General features: G+C 38.1%; 4 protein-coding genes across 10 annotated transcripts; all 4 read right to left on the reverse strand.

Annotated features, from left to right (window-relative positions):
• Positions 1 to 1980: 1980 nt before the first annotated feature.
• On the reverse strand, positions 1981 to 2750 carry LOC121795716 (late embryogenesis abundant protein 1-like). Its single transcript, XM_042194298.1, has 3 exons — positions 2630 to 2750; positions 2371 to 2505; positions 1981 to 2279 (listed from the first exon to the last, which is right to left on the reverse strand). Exons 1-3 carry the CDS (start codon positions 2672 to 2674, stop codon positions 2196 to 2198), a joined length of 264 nt encoding a protein of 87 aa, XP_042050232.1. The 5' UTR covers positions 2675 to 2750; the 3' UTR covers positions 1981 to 2195.
• Positions 2751 to 2933: 183 nt separating this feature from the next.
• LOC121797018 lies at positions 2934 to 3515 on the reverse strand. Its single transcript, XM_042195760.1, has one exon. The coding sequence runs from the start codon at positions 3513 to 3515 to the stop codon at positions 2934 to 2936; it is 582 nt and encodes a 193-aa protein (XP_042051694.1).
• A 2780-nt stretch (positions 3516 to 6295) lies between these two features.
• LOC121797452 (beta-amylase 1, chloroplastic-like) lies at positions 6296 to 8987 on the reverse strand. The gene is made up of 4 exons (XM_042196211.1): positions 8301 to 8987; positions 7598 to 7808; positions 7404 to 7514; positions 6296 to 7311 (listed from the first exon to the last, which is right to left on the reverse strand). The coding sequence occupies exons 1-4, from the start codon at positions 8888 to 8890 to the stop codon at positions 6505 to 6507; spliced, it is 1719 nt and encodes a 572-aa protein (XP_042052145.1). The 5' UTR covers positions 8891 to 8987; the 3' UTR covers positions 6296 to 6504.
• A 2055-nt stretch (positions 8988 to 11042) lies between these two features.
• On the reverse strand, positions 11043 to 16463 carry LOC121796025 (carboxyl-terminal-processing peptidase 2, chloroplastic-like). Of its 7 annotated transcripts, none has more exons than XM_042194720.1 (14): positions 15980 to 16231; positions 15808 to 15820; positions 15456 to 15702; positions 15200 to 15349; positions 14633 to 14715; positions 14294 to 14499; positions 13436 to 13504; positions 13107 to 13225; positions 12833 to 12908; positions 12716 to 12757; positions 12050 to 12158; positions 11594 to 11691; positions 11415 to 11508; positions 11043 to 11338 (listed from the first exon to the last, which is right to left on the reverse strand). In XM_042194720.1, the coding sequence occupies exons 1-14, from the start codon at positions 15994 to 15996 to the stop codon at positions 11213 to 11215; spliced, it is 1449 nt and encodes a 482-aa protein (XP_042050654.1). In that variant the 5' UTR covers positions 15997 to 16231; the 3' UTR covers positions 11043 to 11212. The 7 variants fall into 7 exon arrangements, with proteins under 7 accessions (XP_042050654.1, XP_042050653.1, XP_042050652.1 ...); XM_042194719.1 differs by having other exon boundaries at positions 15456 to 15714; XM_042194718.1 differs by lacking the exons at positions 15808 to 15820; positions 15980 to 16231 and adding an exon at positions 16243 to 16463.
• Between the last annotated feature and the right edge of the window lie 234 nt (positions 16464 to 16697).

Below are 16697 nucleotides of genomic sequence, written 5' to 3' on the forward strand. Positions count from 1 at the left end.
AGAAAAAGAAAAGAATAGCAGTATTAAAAAAAACAAGTAGAAGAAAAGGAAAATTATTCAAGGGATGGAGAAAGCACCAAACAAAGACAGTTAGACGTCAAAAGCAACGATAAAGCAAAAACACAGCCGATACTTTCGAAATAAGGCCATCCGCAATGGGGCGGACGATGGCACGCCCGACGGCGTGCATCGTCCGCCCCATTGCGGGTGCGTGACATAGGCCGCGGACGATCGTCGCGCCCTATACTAAGGGCGCGGACGATGTCCATCGTCCGCCCCATTGCGGCCTACGCGGACGATGGCCGCGGACGATAGGCCATCGGCCGCGCCATTGTCCGCCCCACTGTGGGCTACGCGGACGATGGCACGCGTTTTTTATTTTCTATTTAAATCTCGTTTCTCATTCATTTGTACATACGAATATATCGACTATCTCTTTACATATTCTCTCTCAACATCCAACCAAAATGAATCTCGGCGACGACATCAATAGTTCTAGTTCGTCTGAGTCCGGTAGCCGCCGTTGCTGAGTTTGCGTTTTTTTTTAATTCGCATTGTAATGTATTAATTTTTATTAAATGAAATGAAGTTTTTGAAATTCGTATTTTAATTTATTAGTTTTTTTAAATTCGTATGGATTTTGTAAATATTAAAAAAATTATGATGTGGCGCGCCTTAGGCCGCCCTTTAGGGCGCCCCACTGCAGGTGGGGTGGGGAGGTAGGAGGATAAAACTGATGACGTGATGCGCCATAGGGCGCGTCTTAGGGCGCCCCACTGCTGATGCCCTAAAGGAGAAATGCTAAGAATATTTTATTAGCCACTCCTTACTTCATGTAGCTTTTCGAAACCTTCTCCATGTGAAAAGGAAAATTGATGACACCAACCTCGTGCTCATGCCCTGCCAAAAGAGTTAATTGTTTCTTGAAATCACAAAGATTACCATATTTTGAATATTCCAAATTGACATATAGAACATTGTCATTTACAACTTCATATCAAACCTTTTGAATGGGATCCCACTGCACAAGAGGAAACTTGCATTCGCTTGGTTTTGGGAGCAATAAGACATCCCATTAGGAGCAACAATAGCACCTTAAGCTGGTGGAGAACTTACACTCGAAAGAGAGATGATCAAGGGTCTCACTTTCATTCTTGCAAAATGCGCATTTATCATCGTCAATCCTTCGAGTTCCATACTTGAAAAGCCTTTTCTTGGCATGAAGCAAGAACCAAACATATAGTTGTGCTCATGGAGGGGTCATGTTTCTCCACGCCAGTTGTCTGTCTGTATAGCAATGTCCTTCGTCTTCACTTGGTTATTGACCTATAAAACAAGTTTAGAAACCAGAAAAAAACAGGCACTCCATAAGCTCAAACTCTCACATCGCTCGTGTTTTCTTTCAAGCTGCATCGATTCGCAGCAAGCTAAAGGTCTCCTACTAAAGCCTCTTCCCATACAAAGAGATTCCTTCTCCAATGCATATTCCGTCTCCACTCTCCTTCAGCCCATTCTCCCTTGTTAACCTCTTCTTTAAAAATATCACCGGACATTCGTGGACATTGATATAATATTGCTGGAATGACTTTTTCACTTTTTAAGTCCTACTTTTTTGGCTAAAATACCCTCTGTCTATAAGAGTTATGTCATTACATGAGAAAGACTTCAATTCCACGATACCAAACTGAGCCTTTGAAAATTTGGGATATTCTAAGAACCTTTATGATTTTTTATAGTATTATTTTAAAACTAAGCCAATTTTATAATTTAGCTGAATAATGTCACAAACATGTTGATTGTTGAATATCTATATAATTGTATTCTTACAAACATTTTTAAACGTTATAAGTCAATAAATTTCTGACTACTCGCAACGGTAATAGTAATTTTATTTATTCATACAAAAATATCATTGTATAATTCATATTCGCAACGTAATTGATAGAAAGAAAGAAAACCTTAAACTTCAAAAACAAAATATTAAAATCAAAATAATAATTTTATTACAACCGAACCGTAGGAAGAATGGGTTCAAAACCTTATATACAAATACTTATTTCACATCTCGGGAATTTACGATCTTCATGAACAAATTCCCAAGGCAAACCTAAACCAAAATAAATATTCACTAAAACAAAACAAAAATTTACATTTTTTATTCTTGAAAATCAAGAAATTATTAGGCCTTATTCACTTCACTTCTTCTGCTCTCCCATGCCAAGGGTGTTCTTAACACCATCAAGTGCTCCCTGAGCCATGTTGGCTGCTGACTCAGCAGTCTGCAAATATAATTAAAATAAATAAATTCAAATACATACAAAAAAATTTATTTAATAAGTGAAAGGAAATGAAATGAGAAATTGATATAACCTGCTGAAGAAATGTAGCATTCTCCTCCTTGCTTTGTTGGGCCTGGCCTTGGGAGTGTCCAAGGGCATCATGGGCCTTATCGTGGGCCGTGCTCGCTGTATCCTTGGCCGAGTCCACAAACTGCTCAGTTGCAGCCTGCCCCAATATTTAACTCTCAATTAAATTATTTATAAATTTGATACTACTATAAAATCGAATACTTTAAATGTGATAATTTCTAGAAAAATAATGACAATTATTTATGATGTAAAATAAATACCTGAGCATGGGCACGGTCCTGTCCGGCGTTGAATTGGCTCGACATGTTGAGAGAATTGGGGAGAATTAACTTTGTAGTGGAAGATAGTTAGAGGGGAAAGCAACTTTTGAATTTGATGATTAATAATGTTGAGATTAATGGGTATTTATAGTGGTGCATTATGCTAATTGAAGTAGGAATATTAGTGGTGTATATGTATTTTATAATTGTTGGTGATCAGTGAATTGTTGTTCTAGACATGTGCTTTGCCACTCCTTTTTTTTCTCCTGGCTTGTAATCTCTCTCTGACTTCATAGGGTAAACCTCAATCGACATGCGGTGTTGCATGACCTGCGCTCGATTCGGCTTCATCATCAGACCAATCGCTAGCTCTTGGACCTTCATCGTGAATAATCATGTTGTGCAAGATGATGCACGCGTACATGACATTGACGATATGATACATGTACCAGGAACGAGCCGGACCTTTCACTATTGCCCAACACGCTTGAAGCACATCAAATCCTCGCTTCACCTCCTTCCGTCCAGACTCTTGCCGCTGTGCAAAAAAGGCTCTCCTCTCATCCGTTGGATAGGAGATCGTCTTCAAGAAGACTGGCCATCTCGGGTGTATGCCATCGGCTAAGTAGTACCCCATATGATGCTGTCGTCCATTGGCAGTGAACTCGATAACCAGACTGTTGCCATTGCATTGCTCGGTGAAGAGACTCGACGTGTTCAGCACGTTGATGTCATTGTTTGACCCCGCCACGCCAAAGTGAGCATGCCAGATCCAAAGACGGTGGTCAACGATGGCTTCAAGGATCATTGTCGGGTGGGTACCCTTGTACCCACTAGTGAATTGGCCTCTCCACACTGCCTGACAATTCTTCCACTCCCAGTGCATACAATCAATGCTTCCTAACATTCCAGGAAAGTCGTGCACCCTATCGTGCATCCCCATCAGGAGCTGGCAATTTTCGGCATTCGGCTTGTGCAAATATGTGGCGCCGAAGGGGTCAATCACTCCCTCACAAAATTTTATCACACTCCCGGCCAGTTGTATCCTCGACGTGAAGATACTCGTCGAACATGTCCGTCGTGGTGCCGTAGGCCAACTGACGAAACGCAACCGTGCACTTCGTAAGCGGGAATAGACTGATTATGTGGGCCGCATCTTGTCGCTGCTGGAAGTACTCGTCGCGCGCCTCCATCCCGTGAACAATGCGGAGAAACAGTTCTTGCCGCATCCTAACCGTCGACGAAAAACCGTCGGTCCCCACCGGGGCTCATCGGTGAAGTAGTCCTCGGACAGACGTTGATGAGCTAGGCCATGCTCTCGACGGACGGATGTCCTGTGGCGGATGGGCCTCGGGACCTACTCTTCAGCCTGCTCTTGCTCTTATATTGTATGAATACCTGCGAGAATCTGGTTCCCGAAAGCAAACATTGCGCGTTACATAGCCCGACTTATATATTCTCCGGGAAACATTTTGGAAAATGAGTGAAAGAGAGATATTGGATTGGAGAGATGTTGTGTGAGGGTTGAGAGATGTGTGAGAGTCAAGAAATGAGTGAAAATAATGTATTTATAAATAGAACATTTTTAAAAAAAATTAAAAAAAATATGAAAACGCGTAGTCGGGCTCGGGCGAGATCGAGCTCGGCGTTGCAATGGATGCCCGAGGACGACCGAGCCTGATCTCGCGCTATCGGGCTCCAGATCGGGCATCCATTGCGGATGCTCTCATGAATTGCTCTATTTATAACAAAATCACACTTAGTATTTCTTTAAATTGTAAATACGGATGAAACTAGTTGTTTGTAAACTTAGAATCCTATCTTAACTCAGTTAAATAATTAAAATTAATTATTGATGAATATTTTTTTACAGTGGTCGGTTTAGGGTAGTGATAAAATGCAAACTCTATATATTGTACAAACTCCAAACTCGTCAACATAGTTTCAACACAATGTCAACACAGTGTAAAATTTCAAGATTTTGATGTCAACACAATATCAACACAGCATTAACTGTTGACACTGTTTTGATATTTTTTGTTTCTATTATTTTATCATCTGTTGACATTTTCTGACGATCCAGATCATAGTTTGGAGTTTGTACAATATTTAGAGTTTATATTTGGTTATCTCGTGGTTAGTTTATAGTATATATTTAATCGGGAGATAGTTTTTCTTTATCTTAACTCTCGAACTCTCTAGTGCCATCCCTCAATAAAAGAATCCTCTACTTTAGAGTTGTCAAATTAATTATGTAACTGGTGTCACACATCAGTAAACATAGATATATAGGACATCACAGATTCATAATACACTTATACACACCATGAGAAATTTCAAAAAAATTCAGAGTTACTATTTTAGTGTGGAGACATTATTACAACATATATATAAACGCAATATTAATTAAGTTGGACACTAACGAGTTAATTTATTTTATGTCATTATCTTATCACGTTAAGATAAAAAGAAAATTTTCGCAAATATTCTGGATACCACCGAATATTCGAGAAATATCTCCCATGATTTTTAGTTTTTAGATATTCGAAAATCTCCCATCTAAAAATGAGTTATCACAAAATTATCGAAAGAAATTTCAATATATTATGGTCCACAAGTTAAAAAGTGACAAGAGGCTACTTTACATCGTTCAATTCAGTGTATTTGTTCTTTATATTTTCTTTTTAAATTTAAATTGATTGGTTCAAGAGTTGAGACACAAAATAAAGTGCGTGGATATCAATCACAGAGATATGTGAATCAGAAACAAAAGCAATAAAATTATGGTCCATATCATGCCTGACAAATTGACAATCTTCATTTAATTTGTTTCTACATAATTCTCAGTTGAGAAAATTAATATAAAAACCTTTTTTTTTTTCTATTTTCCAATTTTTGTTATTACTAGTCTATTTTTATTTTTATGGCTTCGATTACATTCCACCAACTAATCTTGTTAGGACATGTTCAACGTATCTTCATTTAAGCTGAAATAGTGATCAGTTCTTTATGATAACCAAATAAACTACTCCATAAAATAGCCATATTAATTGTTACTGTAAAAAAAATTGGCATTCAGATAGTATAAATATAAAATAGGCACTTTTACAATTTACTAGTACGAAGTGTTTTAGTTTTGAAATTAACCTTGTTTTACATACAATTGCAAATATACAATACACATCTGCGAAGCCTTTGAGGTCGTCATATTTTGCTTATAATTCACAACCACTAAACTTGTAATCATATATTAGTAATCTATTTGACCATAATTCACAACTGCTGAATTTCTTAGTCGTGAACTAATTACCTTAAGCTATAATGACTATTTTTGTTCATATTTATCCTATTGAATTTAACCAATAATTACCCTATGATTATAACGTTTAGTAATTGAACTGAAATTAGTTAAAATGCAGTTTGTTACGTATTTGATAATTCATGTCAAATCACGTGGAATTTGTGTTATGTGCACTCATCAAACACTTAGAAAAATCAGCAATCACGGGGAATTTGATGTTTTTAACAACTGTCCAATTTGATTAGTAATTTGGGTGGGTGTAACTTTTTAATAAAAAAAAAGTAGTGATAAAAATAATAGTAATCACACCGCAAAAGAACCGGTTACATTGCTAACGTCGACAAAAAATTTAAACACACCGCAAACAAAAAATAATCAAGCTATTTGTTAAAAGAGGATATAATCATAAGACAGTTGTGTACATATTTACAGTAATACAATCCATTATGGTTGTGACCAAAATATAACTGTAAAATTCTCAAAGTTTATACGCATCATACTGCCACATCCGAAAGGTGTTGATCGGAAACTGTGGTGGTCGGAGTTACTCTCTACATACTACCCCACAATCGCCCTAATGCATCAACGCCACCGCCGCCTCCTGCACCAGCGGCTGAGTCACATGAACAAAATGCTCCGCCTCCCGCTCCACCTGCTCCCAGCACTTGTTCGTGTCCTTCCCTTCGCCCATCTTCTTCACAAACGCCACAAAGCGCCTCCAGTTATCCGGCTGGAACAGCTCCGGGTTCATCCTCAGATACGTGAAAGCGCACATCTCCCGGTCGCCCGAGCTGCCGTCCAAGTTCAGGGCCGAGGCCTGCAGGATACGCTCGTGGGCGGTGTCGTCATACCTAGGGAGGGCGTTCTCACCAGCCAGTGGAACTTCCGCCTGCTGTGTGGCGAGGGCGACCTGCCTCACCAGCTTCTCGGGCGCACACAGCGCGTCCTGGGGCTGCTCGTGGTCCCTCATCTCGATGCAGGTGAAGTTGAAGATGGCGCCATGGCGGGCCAGCATCTGCGCGATCGGGAGGTAGCCATCACGGAAGCGGGTGTTGTAGTAACCGGCAGTGAGCTCAGGAGCATGGGACCGGGTGCCGTAGTGCCAGTGGATTCCGGCGACCTTGACAGAGATCTTGACGCCCTTGTTCTCAAATATGTTCTTGGCCGACTGCAAGATCCTCTCGCCGTGGGCGATCAGCAATTCGGAATACCAAGTGAGGAAGAATTCCCCATACTCACTGTTCCAGCCACCACCTTCCTTCTTGAAGAAATTGGTGTCTTCCGGCCAGTTGTTGTACTCCCCAGCATCAGTCGGGCCGGTGTGGCCCCACTCTGGCTTCCCAAAAGCCTCCGCAGCCGCTTTCAAGCTGCTCAACATGTACTGCAAAAAGGCCAAACCATATAAATATCACACACAATCTAAGATGGCAGGAAAAGCAAGATGCAAGATATATTGAAAGATATGCAATGTACCTTATCATAGCATTGGAAAGCTCCAATCCCGGGGAATCTCCACGTCCCGTTGGCTTCAGGGTATGAGGGATAGCGAAGCTCACCAGCCGGACCCATTCCGACTTGGATTTCCTGAATCACATTAAGAAGTTTTCAGTATCAAACTCACAAACGTAGCAAATTTTAAAAGAAATGGATTTCTTTCAAGAACATACCACGATGGTATCACCTAAGAGATGATCGAAGGTGTCACGAAAAGATCGCATGAAATCGGAATAGCATTGGACGGGAGTTCTTCCCTTGAGACAAGGAACAGTGTCGCAACCTAGAGACAGATACTCGTAATTACGCCGGCCCCATTGATCCGTGTACGCTAGGTCCGGATCCTTATCAATCTCCTCAACAACCCATTTCGGAAGTGGAATGCTGAAACAGATGAACAAATTCATTCATCATTTTCATTTTCAATAAGTCTAGTTGTTGTTTAATGTTTAATATACCAAAGCAGCATTTGTAACTGTAAATTAGATAAAGATGCATTTACAGTTCAGGATATATGCATAAAATAGAAAAATAAGTAATATTGATTTTTTTATAATATGACTATTCAACTTTGGACATCAGATCCTATGAATAAGAAATAGTCCTTTTAAGCTTGAACATATCAACCGCCCACGTGAAAAGCGTCTGAGCCAACGCAGTACCAGATTTTGATGCACCGTCAAAAATCATTAAAAAAATCAATAAATTCGCAAAATCATAATTTCAATACTCTGCAATCTTTGTCAGGCAATCTTAATTTCAAAGAGTAAATTAATACGCAATCTACATTAACCACAGCATAATTAAGCGCAATTAATCAATAAAATTAAATTCAATAATAAAAGAAACAGTAATTGAGATTGAGAAATCACTCACGTGCACGAATCGCCGACGTTACCGCCGCACTGGTGGAACGACATAACCGCCTGGACCTTGAGGCCGTGCTTCTTCGCCATCTCGAGAAGCTCCACATATCCCGCCCAATTATACTCGCCAGGTTTCTCTTCCTCCACTAACCCCCACCACACATCCATCATGATCCCCTCAACGCCGGCGCTCTTCAGCGCCTGCAGACTCGCGTTCATCGCCTTCTTCCGATTCACGGTGTGGTTCCACGTCACGCTGTCGAGCGGCATCATCACGAACACAGGCACACCTTTCCGATCCTTAGCCTGAGCGCCACCGCCGGCAACATACTCCCGATCCTCCTCCACCTCCGTGGCCGGAGACATCAGCGCCTGAGCCGCGACCGATAGGTCCGGCCGCACACATCGCGGACTGAGCGGCGGCGATGGAGAGATGCGGTCGGAATCCACCGCAGAGACGCGCAGGTTAGATGCGGCGGGAGATCTCCACACCGCAGTGACGGTAGCAGAGGAAGGCGCTTCAATGGCTGCGCCGGCGGAATCCGCCGCCAAAGGCGCGCCGGAAATCGCTCCAATCTGGTGAGGCAAACTCATTGCCATTTATGAATTGGAATAAGTAACAGAGATTTGGATTGAAACCGATGATCACTACACTGTTGAATAGAAATTTTGTTTTAGTTTTGAGCTGTAGAGAGAAAGGGCGATTCCGAATTTGTATTTATAGAATTGAGGAGAGAGAAAGGGGGAGTTTGAAAAGATAAGATAATCAGAAATGGCGTGACACGTGGCGGTATTTGGGCTGCGATCTGCGGAGGTTCAAGTGAGGGTGACGGTGGGATTTGATTTCCCGGTGTGGGCACGGGTCAGCCAATAGGAAAGCGCAACGTGGACGAGCGGGGATTAATTAAACGTAGTAAAGGTCGGTTTGGCACTTTGCGTAACTGCCTTTGGCGAAATCTTTTATCATTTTCACAGCTAAGATGGAAGCCACACAGCTAGTATTACTATGTTCTTTAATTCAAATTTAAATTTAAATTATTTTTTGTGGATTATACAACTTGAAGTTGGTTATATACTTATATTGATTGATTGCTTGTTTGCTTGTTTGCTTGTTTGCTTGCTTTATTATAATCAAGTGTAATTGAGTGAATGGGTAACATTCATATTCAGTGATTAGCTGCTAGGTAAAGTGAGTTTCTGAATCTGGTAAACTAGAAAAATAAGTACTACTGCAGTATATAAATATGTATAAAAAATTATAATTCATCTTTATTTTTTTCTTACTTTTGTTATAATTTTAAACACATTTATTTATTTTTATTTTATTATATTAATTGTATTTTACCTTTCTGTCCTAATCCCGATAATAGCAAATAGTTAAAATAATCAGCATTTTATGTTGATTTAATTTAGATATTTATTTAATCTTGTACTCAATGGTTCGTATACATAGTAAATACTATAATCGTTTGGTAAGTAAAAATAATCAATTTTTTATGCTGATTTAGATTATTATTTAATTTTGTTTTCCCTGAATTGTTAATGTGCCTCAGTGGCTGATTCATATAGGTTTCGTTTAAGGGATCTTTCATTTAAGGTTGAGTAAATAAATCGATTTAAAGCATTCAATTTGAGAATTACATACCATAAGTTCAAATTGTTGCTTGAGTTAATTTTCAAAAAATATGTTGTCGAAATTCCAAAATGTATTTTTAAAAAATATTTATCCAAACTTAAATCCCGTGGTCATCGTTCAATGATATTCCTCATCGGCCTAACTAAGACTTTTTGGTCTCATCATCTCATGCCTACGAGATACTTCACACCACAAATAAAACCTATTAGATCAAGTTTGGGTAAAGACTAGTCCCATTTTGATCACCTTATACTAGATTTTGGGAGTTTTGTTTTTGGATATAAAAACATGCTAGTATTATTGAAAATATAATTAGTAACGGATTAATGATTTTAAGATATCAGTAACAGCTTTATTAAACTGATGTAGTAAGACCTTATTTGATATGAAACATAACATTATTTTTGGGGCTTCTAACCTTCGAGATTGCGATAAAAGTAAGAAAGCAAGTGTGATTATTTTAAAACATACAGTAGTACTTTTTAGCATTAGATTCTTAAAGCAAAAGACACTAAAAAATGTGAATTTATTAAACATTATATTTTCATTTACGTTTTCAAAATTGGCAAGGAAATGTGTGATTTAAATTTGCGAGAGAGAGTGAGCGAGAAATGGGGCTAGTAGTTGCATCCTTCTGCTGATTCATGCCCAACACAATAAGCAAGGCTGCTTTCAAAGCTGAAATGGTTGAATATTATGAGCAAAACAATTCTTTTTTTCTTTGGACTTTTTTCTTTTGCCCTTTTATGACGTGGAAAACTAATAGTCCTACAAAAAATAGCTCGTGGAGTATATAATAAAATTACAATTCTTTTCAGGGGCATTTATGATTTTCTTCTACAATTACTAAGACAAAATGTATATACTTGAAGGACTAATTTGGAAAATAGTTTGCAAGAAGGGAAATTTGTTCAAGATTCTCTTGAGAGTTGAGAAGTAAAATTTGTTCAGCAGGATTCTATTATGTCACCTAACCTAAGTTGGGTTTGTTGTAAGAGCTATACCATTTTTTAGAGAACTTCAGCCAAATTCCTTCTTGTTTCATAGCTATGTATGTATGTATACTTCGCATTTGTGTAGTACTAATAATACATGCACCACTCGTAGTCGTAGATGTAGATCAAACGACTTAATTCGATGTCTTCGTTAAATGCTTCCATGTGAGTTTACAGTGACGGAAAAATATACCATCGCCTTTACATTCCATCTAACCTAGTAAGCCTAGCTCATGCAATGAATTTTGTTCAAAAGAATGAAGAAATCCTAAATAATCTTATCAGCAAACATCATCTAGAGAATAGCTCGACCTTGTTCAAGTAGCAAGCAGATGCAGGATCTTGAAGGCAGCCGCAGAAACTATCTTCGTCATTAGGAAATGAAACAGGTAGAGTCCGGTCTGGAATTATCCCAACCTTAAAAACAACGACATCAATGAAGAAGTTCATTCATGATCAGTTAATGGTGGACTCTGAGAGAGAGGAGAGCTACCTTATCAATATCTATGTGGGCAGGTGTTTCGTAACGGGCAACAGTTATAGCCAAGCCAGAACCATCAGAGAGCTCAAAAACTGACTGAATTTTACTGTACAGAAGTGACAGTACAATTTGTCAGTATTGCAATAAGATTTTATGAAGCGGGAATAAGAAGAGGACGCGCAGAATGTTACCCTTTTCCATATGTAGGTTCTCCAATGAGGACGGCGCGCTTGTTGTCCTTGAAAGCACCGGCTAGAATTTCACTTGCACTTGCAGTTCCTTTGTTGACCTACAAAGACGTTTTGTCAAAACAAGGACCCAAAAAAATGATAAGGAGTAGACGATAAATACAAATGTGAAAGTTCGGTCACCAGAATATTTGGGAGAGCTGTAATTGCATAAAAAGTTCAAAGATCGTATACTTGTTTGAATCGTTTTAAAGGCAGGTCAAAATGGGAAATTGTGTCAAAGGTCCTGATTTAAATTGGAACTATCTCTATTATATCCAACTCCTTAACCGAATTCCAAAAAGAAACGTTTAACATTATTTATTCAAAATATTATGAACTGAATACCTATAAAGGGATTTACAATATGCTAAACAATGATAGGACAAAAGTAACGCGAACTGAATAAACTCAACTTACCAGCACAACTAGGGGTTCTGAGGATGCTGTTGCATTGCTTCCATCTGTCTCGTATATATCTCTAACTCCTTGACTATCACAGATGTATACGATCACACCTTTGTCCAACCTAATCAGACAAGCACCAAGTAAGACCTTATTGAATCTCCAATGATTAAATATCTAATGAGTTTTCAGTCTGCAACTAAAGCAGAATAATGTTGTTGATAAAGCTGGAGTTCAGCTTGTTTCAGGAAATTAGTAAGTTAAGGATGAATCTCATACTCAGTTTCTTAATACTAGTAACTATTTGAGTTATGATCACCATTATTTCTGACGGCACGTTTATTAGGCACTGAGCTTCATTTTATAAGAATTTTTTTAATAATATAAACATTATATTTAAAGATCGTGCGAAGGTGGACTCGAAGGTCTCAGGCATTTGTCACTCTACCGCTAGACCAATACACACACCACTGAGTTTCATTTTGCACATAAATGAGTACAGTGCTTGAAAATTTATTTTTCTGTCCGTCATTTTTTCTAATAAAAACACTTCCCGGCTGATAAAATTATCATATGCATTGTGAGATCCAAGACGATCCCTTCACCTCAGCAAGGAAAAAAAAGGAAACAATGAAAAAAGAAAGATTTTGACAACCAATCGCACAAAAAGGGGAGCCTCACCAAATTTTAGCAATTTCTACTCCTTCAGGAAACAGGCCGCCACTGCAACAAATTTTAGGAATTCAGAAATGCGACCTAAGGAATATTTTGTAATCGAGAGTGTTCAGAGCATGTCACCTATTATCACGGAGGTCCAGTATGAAGGAATTTACATTGTTCCCCCTCATTGTTTCAATTGCTTCCCTCACAGCATCTACAAAGAACCAACCATGAGAGCTTTAAGAAATCATAATAAAGTTGGCATAAGAGAAAGATTTTCCAATTTATATGTGCAGAGGCAATGATTGGTAATAAAGAGAATATATATGATCTGAGGCATTGAGATTAAGAAACGCCCAGAGATTAAAGTACAAGAGGGCAAGCTAAATTCATAAGATAAAGGAAATTGTACCAGAAGCATTTTGGGTGAATGATGTAAGTTTTATATATCCAACCAGAGGACCATCCTCTCCCAAACCAGCAGGTCTGCATACTCGGGACTTCACTGGATTTAATAAAACTTTCTCTCGTCTGAAAGGCAGCAACTAGTGATAGTTACAGTTCGAAAATTCAATACTGTAAAGGTGAATGTGCATTATCTTCAAACTTAAACACAGCCCCATAGAAAAATATCTTAATTCCCATGAACCTATTAGATTACTATAATAAAATCTATTCAAGTTGCAACAAGAAGCAATAGAATATTGAGGATAATTTATTTAACAAAGATCAAACGCATACATTAAAGATAGGTGCCTTGTCTCAGAACCATGGCGTACAGCTAACTCCACTTTACTTCCTTCTGGTCCCCTGTCAAAAAATTATCATTTCCAGTTTTATACAGTTACTGACTCAGCAAAAGATCACTTCCACACACCAATAGAGTGGAACCCACACACAATCCCATTCCCACAGACAAATAAACTAAAATTCATGTAGTAATACCATCATAGGGACATAAATTAAATTTACAAGTACGGCATGATTCCCAGACTTGTAGGCAGGCTCCAATTTTAACACTGCTATAGTGCTATGAATATAACAAATGTTGTAGAGTTTGCTAGTTCACTGAGATATGCATGTAGAATGATTTCTTCTCAATCAGCCAAATAGCGCGTACTTGAATAGCAGATTGAGATAATCAGACCAGTCAGTTACTTTATACTTTAACTTATCATAATTACCTTAAATGATTAAATCTAGTTAGGGCTTACGAATTCCAGGGATGGAATTCATGACATCTCGAACTTAATTAATTGATAAGTTTAAGGAACATCTATATTTTTTTTTTCTCCTGCTTCGTGAAGTTTCGGAAAAATAATTAATTGCTAAACATTCAAAAGTGAAAAAAGATCATCCCAGTGAAATGAATGGCTGATCAATACTTTCTAAAATAATGAAAAATGAGGAAGTAAGAAATTGTCCAAGAAAAAAACGGCATTGACTAAGAGTTCCTTTCTTTTTCTTCACGGAATTTCTTTTTTCTCTTAAATCTCGACAAAAGAAGTGCTTGCATTCAAAAGGGATATTTAACTTTATAATTACAAAACTAAAAAAAGGCATGCCATCAATTGCAGGGTTGAATTAGAAGCAACTTACTGCAAGCGCTCAGCAGCGTCATATATTTCCATGCTTTCTGTACTAGAATCATCTATTGCAAGAATAAAATCCCCCGATAGAACTCCGGCCTTGAATGCAGGACCTCCTGGAGCAGCTGAAATAACCACTAGTCCAGAATCCGATGTATCTTTCTTAGGGTACCCTATAGATAGCCCGACTCCAGTAACAGTACTCCGTGTTCCTGACTGCCTTCAAAGGATTATGAACATGTTCTCAAAGCTCAGAAATTTTAAAAAATAGCATCATTCTAGAAAGCTCTATCAAGATCAATGAAGATAGATGAGCTATTGCAAAAAGATGAGAGCGAGAAGCCTGTACCCGCAGACTCTTAAACTTTTTAGGCTCCAAGAACCTAGTAAAAGGATCATCTAGAGTAGCAACCATCTTCCTTATAGCAGCATCTACAGTTCAACAATAAAAAGAGATACAGTTAAAGGTGAAAGTCAGCCAACAAGCACACGACCAAACTGAAATAAGTAATAATCACATAAATATGAGATGCCATATGACATTTGACAGATGTATGATTTTGCATGATTGCTAGGGGCAGAGCCAACCAATCTACCAAATAAGGGACAGATTCTAAAAATGCATTCCCCTAGAAAAGAATCAAAAAATGTTTTAGGGTCATCTACAAAATAATGTCATTACAATAGAATGGTTTCACTAATCCTAAAACCACACAGTAGTCGTAGTTAAGATGAATATTTTCTTGTCACAAAGTATACTAATTAACGGGGTTAGCCTAGTTAACAATCTATGTATCACTTCTTTCGTTGCTCCCACAGATATAGAGAATCCATCTGGTAATAATGTTCTCAATCATTTTCTCTCTCTGAATTGGTTGCGAAACAGAAATTACTATTACAAATCATAGACACTTACAAGTCTCTTCTCTTGTGTTCATAGGTTCAGTGCGCAGTGCGTTTTCTCTATACCTAAACCAACTCTGCCCATTGAAAGTTTTATCGACATAGGCACGGTCTACTGCTCTCCATGCTTCCAAAAATAGAAGATTTTCTTCAGTAAGGGCCCCTACATTACATAAAATTACCATGCATTAGACCATAAAACATCGGGAGAGGTAAATCCTAAGAATTATAATATCAACAGGAACCCATTTGCTTAACCCCAAACTTACATGACGGAGTTTTGGTGACTGTGACACCTAATGCAATGAAAAGCATCACTCCAACTATAAGATGGAGAGAAAACGAAGGAATGATATTGTTAAGTGTTTCTACGCGTTTCACTTCTTTCTGTAGGCTGATGGAAATTTTCCTGAGCCTGGGAATACATTCAGTCTTGAGGCCAAAGAAACTACAATGTAGTGCAAGTCTCTTATTGCGCCACCAAAACGACCGGGGAAAATTCTTGAATGCTTTGCTCTGATCAGGAGACTGAGATGAGAAACAAATTGCAGAATTTTGCTCTTTACTCTTCAAATACCAGCTTCCACTATTCTTTACAGGAAAATAGTTCAAGAGAAGCACCTGAAGGCATCGACTGTGTATTTATTTATTTCAAATAAAAAGGAAGGTTGAAAAAAAAAGAATACCAAATATGAGGGATTCATTGCTCAAGATAAATCAATGCCAATCATTAAAATCTTTTCTCAGTCGATTAAATCATTAACAATGATCTTGAATAATAAAAGACACTTACAGAATCTCGAATTGCATCAAAATATTAGCCTCATTTCAATGCACAAATCTTTTGAATGCACATTCCACAATCAACTCCACGATGACTAGTTTTGTTCTTGTAAAATTTTCGTCCTCATTTGTAATTGATAGTATTGAACAACACAAACAAGGATAAGATTGAGTAACAAATCTTATTTAACAAAACGACTATATTTTTCCAAGCCATTCAGAAATTAAGCTGAATCCAATTATAAAATAACTGAAATTTGAAGGAAACCGCACCTCGGAAGAGTAAGCAGTGGGATTTCTGCAAGAATAGCAGACGGGAGCGGCGGCAAAAGCGGCGGAGCTTCCCAAAATCACTTCCATTTGGAAAATCGGGAAGATATTGCAGCCACAATTTGTATGCGAAATTGATTGGTTGTAATCATTGATTTTGTTGGAGTCTTAAATTTTCCCAATTTGGATAATGTATTTATCCCAACTTCGAGTGGGATTGTTATATCAAAACTTTCTCCTTCACTATGCCTTGGTATTTTATATATTTATGTTTTTAATATGACAGCTACTTTATCCATTTTGCTGATATTAAAAGTGTTCTGTTATTTTTAAAGAATAAAAAAGGAAAGTAAAAAAAGTTCTACACTTGATATACCAAGAAGATTGATTCCTTGAAAAGAGATGATTGCATATTCACAATCAATCTTTGAGTTATACTATTAAAACTTTGAAATGTT

This window comes from Salvia splendens, chromosome 3 (assembly GCF_004379255.2).
Source record: "Salvia splendens isolate huo1 chromosome 3, SspV2, whole genome shotgun sequence".
Lineage (NCBI taxonomy): Eukaryota > Viridiplantae > Streptophyta > Magnoliopsida > Lamiales > Lamiaceae > Salvia > Salvia splendens.